This window comes from Primulina tabacum, chromosome 2 (assembly GCF_025594145.1).
Source record: "Primulina tabacum isolate GXHZ01 chromosome 2, ASM2559414v2, whole genome shotgun sequence".
Taxonomy (NCBI): domain Eukaryota; kingdom Viridiplantae; phylum Streptophyta; class Magnoliopsida; order Lamiales; family Gesneriaceae; genus Primulina; species Primulina tabacum.
This window is the reverse complement of record NC_134551.1, coordinates 53,602,415-53,612,972: the sequence shown is the minus strand read 5'-3', so window position 1 is coordinate 53,612,972 and position 10,558 is coordinate 53,602,415. Positions and strand designations below refer to the sequence as shown.

The 10,558-nt window shown below is 37.0% G+C and overlaps 1 protein-coding gene across 1 annotated transcript; it reads right to left on the bottom strand.

Annotated features, from left to right (window-relative positions):
* Positions 1-382: 382 nt before the first annotated feature.
* LOC142536997 (D-amino-acid oxidase) lies at positions 383-2,289 on the bottom strand. The gene is made up of 2 exons (XM_075642510.1): positions 1,214-2,289; positions 383-948 (listed from the first exon to the last, which is right to left on the bottom strand). The coding sequence occupies exons 1-2, from the start codon at positions 2,223-2,225 to the stop codon at positions 572-574; spliced, it is 1,389 nt and encodes a 462-aa protein (XP_075498625.1). The 5' UTR covers positions 2,226-2,289; the 3' UTR covers positions 383-571.
* Between the last annotated feature and the right edge of the window lie 8,269 nt (positions 2,290-10,558).

The window sequence follows — 10,558 nt, the reverse complement described above, 5'->3', positions numbered from 1 at the left end:
CTAATTTTATGAAATCTGTTGTTCAGATGGAGATAAATTTTGGAGAAAAAAGACCAAGTTTAAAATTTTCTTTTCATAATATATTATCATCCACACTTGCAAAAGAGTTTCCTAATCTTCACCGAAAATATGCAATACAGATCATGATTCTTTCTACACATCACTTCAAGAATATCAAATGAAGATTTAGAAACAAATAAATATACTCAAGTTCCTTATCTCTTGAAAAAATATATAGATAGTCATTTTAACCAGCTAATACGAAGAACAAATAAATGAATGAAGAACAAGAATCTAAGAAGTTATATATGTTTACTTGATTTTATGGTAGTACCAGATGAACTTCAAGTGCAGATTGGGTGTTCCCTGTACGTCTTATGTATAATAAATGGGATATTCACCAAATATTTTATGATAGGACACTTGATAAACATCCAGTTACTGCAGTTTGCCGTGTAGAAAAGGCCATCAAGAACCAAACTCGTGGTGGTCAAAATGTGTATCCAAAAAAAGAAGAAAAACCAGGCATTTATGGCATACACAAACATATAATCAATTTGTATAAACTCATTCACCATCTCCTTCCACGAAGGAACCTGGCGGGGCTAAACTGTTGAATATCAACTATGCTCGCGCGACCATCGAGTACTAGCTCGGCCACCGCTGCACCGGTGGCAGGACCGTTCAAAATCCCCCAACAACTATGCCCCGTCGCCACATAACATCCCTTTACGCCAGGAACTTCACCAATGACTGGGACACTGTCATCTGTACAAGGCAGAAAGCAAGCTTGTTCGGCTTTCACCACAGCTTCCCCCTCCACTAAGTGGCTCGACACGCTACTTGCCACGGTTTTTAGGACTCGTATTGATTCGGGCACAGGGGTTACCTGCTCCGGATCATCTGGTACCTCTGCTTCGGCTGACATCCCGCATATGTACACCTCTCCTGTAAGTCATTCAAGGAGTTGTACAATGTCAAATGTTTCTAGATTGCAATGGTACTACAAACACATGCTTGTAAGCTGTAACAAACGCTACCATCACCGAAGAAATTATTTCTTGCGGTGTCAACCCATAAAATGTTCTATCATCGATTCATCATGTATATATAAAAAATTACTGAACACCAAAATAGTGAAACAACATACGCCACAGGAATTTTCAAAGTTTCATACCCATTCACAGTTCGTATTTTTAGTGGGGATGAGTACCTGTAGGACGTGGATACACCTCAGGATCCATGGGCTTTCCTCCTTGGGCCGGATAGTAGCTCAAAAACAAAGCATGGGGAGTGATATCATCAGGATTCTTGGGCTCCAAAATAATGCTATGGGCTTTAAGCCCATACACTCGAAATAAGGTGCTCAAAAGTGAAAACTTCCCAGTCCAAGGACCAAGTGCCAACACCACTGCATCCGCCTCAATCTCCCCGCCGTCCTCCAAAACCACCGCCTTTACTTCCCCCTCCGATGTATTCACCGCTTCCAATTTTTTTATTACCACCTTCACCCCATACTCCTCCACTGCTTTGGACATCAGCGTCTTCGTAAACAGCTGCGGATGCACTTGGGCCGTCGTCTCCACAGTCCCGATTGTTCTCGGGCCTTTAGCCGGCCCATCAACCCAAGACGGAACATCGCGGCTAGGTTTTCTGTTCGATTTCTCCGATGATGATGTAGATTCGGTAACCGAGAGGCTGAGAGTGGTAACGGGGCGATAACCATACAATTCCGCCCCATTGAGCTCTTGGGCGAGTGAACGGTGGAGATTGAAGCTGGCGCGTGCAAGAGAACCGACGGACCCACCGTCGCACCAGTCCAGGGCAAGGAATCCGCCGGCTTTCCCGGAGGCAGCACAGGCGATGGAGGATTTTTCGACCAGTGTGACGGCGGCGCCCCTTTTAGATAGGAAATATGCTGTGCAAACACCAATGACTCCACCGCCACAGACCACAACCTTTTTTGGGGCAATTTGAGCTTCCATGGATGGTGGTGCCGATGAAGAGCAGCGGATCGCGAGCTTAACCGGGTTGAATACGGGCTTTCGGATTCGGGTTGGATGTCTCTGGAAAGTGAAGCGTCGTTCTGATGTAGTAATTGTTATCATCTTTATATATATATTATCAGAATATAATACACAGATGGTGTTGTAATGGAGCAATGGACAGATGCTCATGAAATAAATAAATGAAAATAAAATAATACGAGACAAAGAATTACACATATTTGAAAGTTTTTCATTTTCTTTTCTTTTTAAAAATGAACTTTCGTCTCGTTTTATTGAATTTTTTAGTGGTATCAATTTTGGGTGAAATTAAGATCAACGTTCACCAACTTATCAAAATTTGTATATTCATTATAACAACATATTTTTTTTATCCATATTCATTTTAACATTAAAACTTATTATTTATGGTTCTCACAATACACTCAATAATCTTAAATTTTTTTCATATTAAATAAATATGTTGTAAATATATTTTACATTGTTTAAATCATTATTCTAATTTTTAAAATAATCTTACTTTTTAATAAAATAATTTTATTAATTTTAAACAATAATATTAATGTTTTTTTAAATATATTTATTAAATAAAGTAGATGTTCGAAAGAAATACCATGACAGAAGAAGAATTTAAACAAGATGTGAGCACAATTTATTTAAAGTTACAATATAATTATAAAATTGAAATGAAACAATAACTTAGAAATAAACTACACTTTGATGAAATTAAAAATAAGATATGAAATACTAATTCAAGGATTATTGTTGTATTGCCCCCAAATATGCTCAACTAAGTCTGAACGAAGTTGGTGATGAACTTGAGTGTCACGTAGCTCAGAATTTGTCTGAAAATAATCCTGAAATCCTCGGTTTGAGCCACGGATAGGTTGTGATGGTTCGTCAATTTCATCATTGTACAAATTTGTCACGTGACCTCCCTCATCCTTGACGATCATGTTATGCAAAATAATGCATGTTAACATGATTTGTTTTAACTTTTTCTTATATCAATAACGAACTGACCTCTGGCAATCGCCCATCTGAAATTAAATTTAGCCAAATTAGTGATTTCAAATAAATCAAATCACATCCTTACATTATTTTAAAAATGAAAAATAAAACCTGAACTTGTAATCTTTATGATAAATTTTATTATCGATTTCTTACAAAAACATATATTATGAATTTCTACATTTTATAGTACAATTGATTAACAAATTACATTTAAATGTAACCTGCCAAACATACTCTAATTCCTCACCCAAGACTAGTCAAAGGGACATGAAAATCGGGGATTTATTTGTCTATTCATAGTTGCAGGTTGAATTAATAAGTACAATGGAGCAGCCTGGATGGTACGGTGCCATTGCAGTGAGGCTGTGAGGGTAAACGCAAAAATTTAAAGATCGTTCCTCCAGGACCACGATGGAGAATTTAGAGCCCGAACAAACTAGAAGAGTTTCCCCTTCATGCATATTCACACGCCCATCCATGTGTGAAGTTTGTTTATTTCAAAAGTGTTATGAATGTTAATCCTTTCGCAAGTACAAGAAATATCGATGACTCTTCAAGAATGTGCACTTGTTTTAACCAGCAAGAGTGCAACAGAGAAAATTACTTAAAGTAAGAAGAACACAAGAATTTATAGTGGTTCGGCTTAGACCGCCTACATCCACTTTAGAACTCGGAGCAAAGTTTTATTAATGAACATCAAAAAGACAATCCCAAATTACAGTGATGAAGCAAGGAAGAAGATGACCCCGTTTTCAACTAACTTCTTAGGCCGTTTATAAAAGAAGTTAAATCTAATATCCGGCCCACAAGTAAAATTAGCCCAGCCCATTAACATTTATCCTAACAGGCCTAATCCTCTTATTCCTCAATTCATGTACACGGCTAATTCTTCCTTCATTCTTTGACGTTGAGGAATACTGATCATAGTTCAACAAATCTCCACCTGATCATTATTCCAACATCTCCTCTGCTCCTCGAGTTCACATAAGTTCCTTGTTCAAGGAGGTTTTCCAACTTTGAGTAGAGCTAGACATCGTTGAAACTTGACTCCAGCTACTACTTTTGTCAACATATCAGATGGATTATCTTCAGTGGCAACCTTCTTGATATTGACTTTTCCACTTGCTATTATGTCTCGGATGAAATGAAGCCTTACATATATATGTTTTGTTCTTTCATGGTGTATGGGATTTTTGGCTAACTGAACTGCTCCTTGACTATCACACCATATGACAGCTTCTGTTTTCTTGCCTTCTATTTCTTCCATTATGCCTTTGATCCATAATGCCTCCTTAAAGGTTTCGGTGGCAGCAACATATTCTGCCTCAGTAGTTGAAAGGGCTACTATGAGTTGTAAGATTTGCTTTCCAGCTTATTGTATTCCAATAAAGGGTAAAAACATAACATGTCTGAGACTTCCTTCTGTCTTGATCACCAGCAAAGTCTGAATCCACATACACTTCAACTTTCTCCCTGTTACTCCACCTGTTTGTGTAGGTTAGTCCAATGTCTTGAGACCCCTTCAGGTACCTGAGTATCCACTTAACAGCTTGCCAATGTTCTGGTCCTGGATTTGACATGAACCTACTGACTAAGCTTGATGCATAGGCAAGATCGGGCCGTGTACATACCATCCCATACATTATACTCCCTACTGCATTGGCATAAGGTATTACCTTCATTTGTTCACTACCTTCATGCGTTGTGGGACTTTGACCAGCTGATAGGTTTATGTGAGCTCCTATTGGGGTTATAACATGTTTGGAGTGAGCCATGTTAAACCGATTCAGAACCTTATTGATATAGTTGCTCTGAGTGATGTGTAAGGTTCCTTTTGATCTGTTTCTTTGAATTTCCATCCCCATGTATTTTTGAAGCTTGGCCCATGTCTTTCATTTCAAACTCAGTAGCCAAAAGACCTTTTAGTTTGTTTATTGTGCTTTGTTTGTTGCTTGCTATGAGCATGTCATCAACATATAGAATCAGATAGAGTTGCTCATCATCCTGCACACGTTTATAATAGAAACATGCATCATAGCAGCTTATTTTAAGACCATTCTCTGTCATGAACTTATCAAATCTCAAGTACCATTGTCTAGGTGCTTGCTTGAGGCCATATAGCGATTTTTTCAATAGACACACTTTATCTCTGTCATTATCCAGTGCATACCCCTCGGGTTGTGTCATGAAGATTGTTTCCTCCAAATTCCCATGCAAGAAAGCTGTCTTGACGTCCATTTGTTCTAAGTTCATATCATAATAAACCACCATGGACAGCAGAATTCTTATAGATATATGTTTCACTACTGGAGAGAAGATTTCACTAAAGTCTATGCCTTCTTGTTGTGCATACCCTTTAGCAACTAGTCTAGCTTTGTATTTGGGATCCATAACCCTGGGATTCCCTCTTTCAGCTTGTATATCCATTTACTTCCGATGATCCTTTGATTCTTTGGTTTTTGGACTAGAATCCAAGTGTTATTTTTCTTCAGAGATCTCATCTCATCATCTATAGCCAATTTCCAGAGTTTACATATATCACTGCTCATCGCCTCCTTGTAAGTTCTTGGTTCATTGCTCATGAAGTCTGCTGCCGTCATGAGAGCATAGGCAGTAACTTCATCATATCCAAACTTGTTGGGAGGCTTTATATTCCTTCTGTGTCTGTCCCTTGCTAGCTGATAATGGCTTAGATCCTCTAGTTCATCAATCTCTTCTTCTTCCTCCTGAGTTTGTATTGCCTCTTTCTTTATAGCAGATGTAAGTTTTTCTTTATCTCCAGATGATTCATGATTGTCTTCATTCTCAACAGTACGTCTGTCATTTTCTGTAACAGTCTGAGTAGGTTTTTCACTCCACATCTCTTGTTCATTAAAAATTACATCTCTGCTTGTGATGAGTTTAGATTTAATTCCATCCTTGGCCCAACATCTGTATCCTTTGGTTCCATCAGGATACCCCAAGAATATACACTTCTTGGATCTTGGTTCAAGCTTTCCCTCATTCACATGTACATAGGCAGGACACCCAAAGATCTTTAGATTTGAGTAATCAGGTTTCTTTCCAGACCACATCTCCTCGGGTGTTTTTAAACTTAGAGCAGTTGAAGGTAACCGATTGATTAAATGAACTGCTGTAGAAGCAGCCTCTCCCAGAAATTCTTTCCTAAGTTTGCAAACTTTAGCATACACCTGACTCTTTCTAAAATGGTTCTATTCATCCTTTCTGCAGTACCATTTTGTTGAGGAGTGTGCTTAACTGTCCGGTGTCTTACAATGCCTTGATCTTTGCAATATTCTGTGAATTCCTCACTGAGATATTCAAGTCCATTATCAGTTCGAAGCCTTTTAATTTTCTTTCTTGTTTGGTTTTCAATCAAGGCTTTCCATTGCCTAAAGGTTTTGAAAGCTTCAGTTTTCTATTTCAGAACATATAGCCACACCTTTCTCGAATAATCATCAATAAAGGTGATAAAATATTTGGCTCCACCTAATGTATTTACAGTAGCAGGTCCCCAAATATCCGAGTGTATATAGTCCACTGTCCCTTTGGTTGTGTGTTTGGCAATATCAAACTTTACTCTTGTTTGTTTGCCTAGCACACAACATTCACAGAATTTTAGCCTATCAACTTCATCATTACCAAATGCACCTTGTTTCTTTAATTCATCTAAACCTCTTTGGCTTACATGCCCAAGCCTAAGATGCCAAATTCTGGTCATATCAGGTCGAACTTCTGTGGCTAAACTTGATGATGGGAAAATTGTATTTCCCTGCAGCACATACAACCCATTTTGTTTGACTCCTCTCATAATAACCAATGATCCAGAACTTACTTTCATTATTCCACCTTCTGCTTTATAAGAGTAACCTTTAACATCTAAGCTTCCAAATGATATCATATTTCTTTTTAGGCCTGGAACATATCGCACATCAGTTAGTGTTTTACATGTGTCATCTTTCATTCTGATCTTTAGTGATCCTATCCCAGCAATGGTGCATTCGGCATTATTCCCCATTACCACTTTACCTCCTTCATGATTGTCTAGTTGCTGGAACCAGTCCTTATTTGGAGTCATGTGATATGTACAGCCTGAGTCTAATATCCAGTCCTCATCATTATAAGATGTTGAGACTGTTAACACCTCAGAACTCTCATACCCTTCAGAGAGCATTGCTTGATTGTTTGACTCATCATCCTTTGCTTTTCCTTTGAGTTTTCTCTCAGGGACAATCTCGCTTGAAGTGCCCTTCTTTATGGCAGAGAAAACATCTCAATCTTGTTCGAGATTTAGATCTGGTTTTACTTCTTTTCCTTTGAGTATTGTATCTCTTTTCAGGCCTTCCTCTAATTGTCAAACCTTCACCATCTTCATCAATCTTTCCCTTCCTTTCTTGACTTTCTTTGGCTTTAATGGCAGTCACCACCTCATCAAGAGATATATTATCTCTTGAGAACTTCATTGTGTCAACAAGGATCTCATAAGATTTCGGTAGGGAGTTCATGATCAGTACTGCTTTGTCTTCATCTTCAATGTTAATTGCAAGATTTTCCAGAGCAATAATGATTTTATTGAATTCATCAAGATTGTCTTCAATGGATTTTTCTTCCATCATCTTGAATCCGAATAACTTCCCTTTAAGATGGATTCGATTGTAGAGTGTGTTTGTCATGTATAGCTGTTCTAATTTCAGCCATACACCTGCAGCACTGGTTTCTTTATCAACTTCACGTAAAACACGATCGCTTAAGTGCAGAATCAGAGTGTTGTATGCCTTGTTCCAGAATCTCTGCCTTCTGATCGGATGTTAGTGTTGATGGCAGTTGTTTTTCCCCTTCAAGAGCTTTGGCAACCTTCATTTGTACCAGGATTGCCTTCATCCTCTTCCGCCATATAGAGAAATCTGTCTTGCCATCAAACCTCTCAATCTCTACGTGAGTAATTCCCATTCTTGATAATATTGCCACCGAGAAGCACTAATAACCTGGCTCTGATACCAGTTTGTTATGAATGTTAATCCTTTCACAAGTACAAGAAATATCGACGACTCTTCAAGAATGTGCACTTGTTTTAACCAGCAAGAGTGCAACAGAGAAAATTACTTAAAGTAAGAAGAACACAAGAATTTATAGTGGTTCGGCTTAGACCGCCTACATCCACTTTAGAACTCGGAGCAAAGTTTTATTAATGAACGTCAAAAAGACAATCCCAGAATTACAGTGATGAAGCAAGGAAGAAGATGACCCCGTTTTCAACTAACTTCTTAGGCCGTTTATAAAAGAAGTTAAATCTAATATCCGGCCCACAAGTAAAATTAGCCCAGCCCACTAACATTTATCCTAACAGGCCTAATCCTCTTATTCCTCAATTCATGTACACGGCTAATTCTTCCTTCATTCTTTGACGTTGAGGAATACTGATCATAGTTCAACAAAAAGCATCATTTTCTTTTGTACATATCCAGAACACACAGATTTTTGACAAACGCAATTTAAGAATATAGAAATTTAGCAGGCAACACTCTGCTTTTCTCTTAAAATACCAAGCCGAAACTTACTGTTAGCCATAGAGGAAGAAACCCCAAGACGGATGTAAGGGATGCCACAGCAATGCTTTAGATAATGCATTTGTAACATTTTGCTTACTGCAATCCATACATATTATTACATGAGAACTAAGCGTAAAAAGAATGGTAATGATGAGGAAATTATGTAGACCAAAAAATTAGTTTGTCGGGATTTGGCGACACAAAATGGGACCCTGGAAATATTGTCCTGAAGTAACAGCACATCAGCAACGGCTACAGCAGTTGCACTAGCACGCTCTGCTAGAACAATACCAACGGTGGCAGCAGCCATGGCCGGAGCATCATTAATCCCGTCACCTACCATCATAAGACCTCCATATGCCAAGATAAATCGAAAGATCGGATTATCACAAGTTGTACTGTTAGTTGTATATGAGCTGCTGGAGGGACGATTGAGTACTTATTGGATGGTAAATATAGCTGGTGGTCACGACGAATCTCAAATCTTTGAAAGAGAATGGTACAAAAGTTCAAGGATAACATTTCAATTACTATGTTGTATGGGTATCCACACAGCAGAGGAGAGGCCATTGTTGTTCCGAATAAAACCTAATGGGAAACAACATTTTATGCCACTAAACAGCAACAATATGTTTTAGGGAAACATTCTGCTAAAATTAACATCCTCATATAAACAAAAAAAACTAATTTATTAACATTTACTGTGTTGGGAAGATAATAGATATTGTTACCCGTCTCTCTGGGAATACTTGTCACATGATAGAGTTTGTCCTCTGGCTTTAGGCCGCAGTGAACCCTCTTGTTGTCACCAGTTAGCAGGCAACACTCAGCTTTTCTTTTAAAATACTATGCCGACTCAATTGTAAAACAATCGACCCAAATGTGAATTTTGAGTCATACTCAACTCACTCAAATATGAAAAGCTCGACCCAAATACGAAAAGTTCAACCTAAATAAAAAAAACTCGACCCAAACGACACAAACATGACCCAAATGTTAAAAAACTCAAGCCACATGTAATATATATAATTATTTATGTAATAATTCAATCGAATATGATATAATGTAGTGACAAGATGAGTTGTACAAAAATACATGATTTGGATCTGGATTAGATCAAAATGTGATCTTATTTTTTTTAATTTTATTTTAACAAACACGTGTGAAGATCATCTTGCCTTTAAATCAGTCTCTTTGACCAAATTTAAAAAGTCACTCTATCCAATTACAATAAATTAATGGAAAGCCATAAATTTTTAATCACCCCTTTTGACATCTCTTATTTTTGTTTTTCCTCTTCATAATTTAAAAAATAAAATAGATAATAATATTGTTGATTGGAATAAATATTAAGAAGCTCCCCATTTTATTTTTTAAAAGAAGCTACCAATTTTTAAATACTATTCAGTTTATTTAAAACTAAAATTTGCTTATTTTGAATATATCAAAGATCATAGTAAATAAAATCACTACATTAATTTCATATTGTTAACATGTTTTATAAAATATGATAACAAATAAATCCAACGCTTCATAAATTTTATTATAAATACATAAAAATGCTGATTTTACTTATTTATTAAACAACCAAAATTAAAATAAATTTACGAGAGTTGATATTTACACTCTATTTTTATTATTATTTGTACTCCAATCATGAATAAATGTGACATATATTTATATATATAGTGGAGTGTAGATAACACAAAATGGTATGTAAATAAACACCGTAAATTTTTTATATGTAACATAAATTTATATTGGTTGTAAACACATTGTTAATCACACAAAAATAGTTGAAGGCCTCGTCCCCAAACTCAATTTCCCGTCGAAGCAAAGTCTTGAATCCATCCATAACTAATGCATATTTAATGATTGAATTGCTCTCAAGATCGGCTGGGGGATCGATCGATCGATTATGTATGCTCAAGTCACTGCATGCATCATCACTTCAATTATACTTCAACTGCTATATTAAATTATTATAGA

Bases quoted from the DNA above. Each gene is read 5' to 3' on its own strand.
- LOC142536997 (XM_075642510.1), bottom strand. From the start codon at position 2,225: ATGTGTAATTCTTTGTCTCGTATTATTTTATTTTCATTTATTTATTTC. The intron at 949-1,213 runs GTACTCATCCCC...AATGACTTACAG, and splicing joins GGTGTATCCACGTCCTACAG to GAGAGGTGTACATATGCGGG.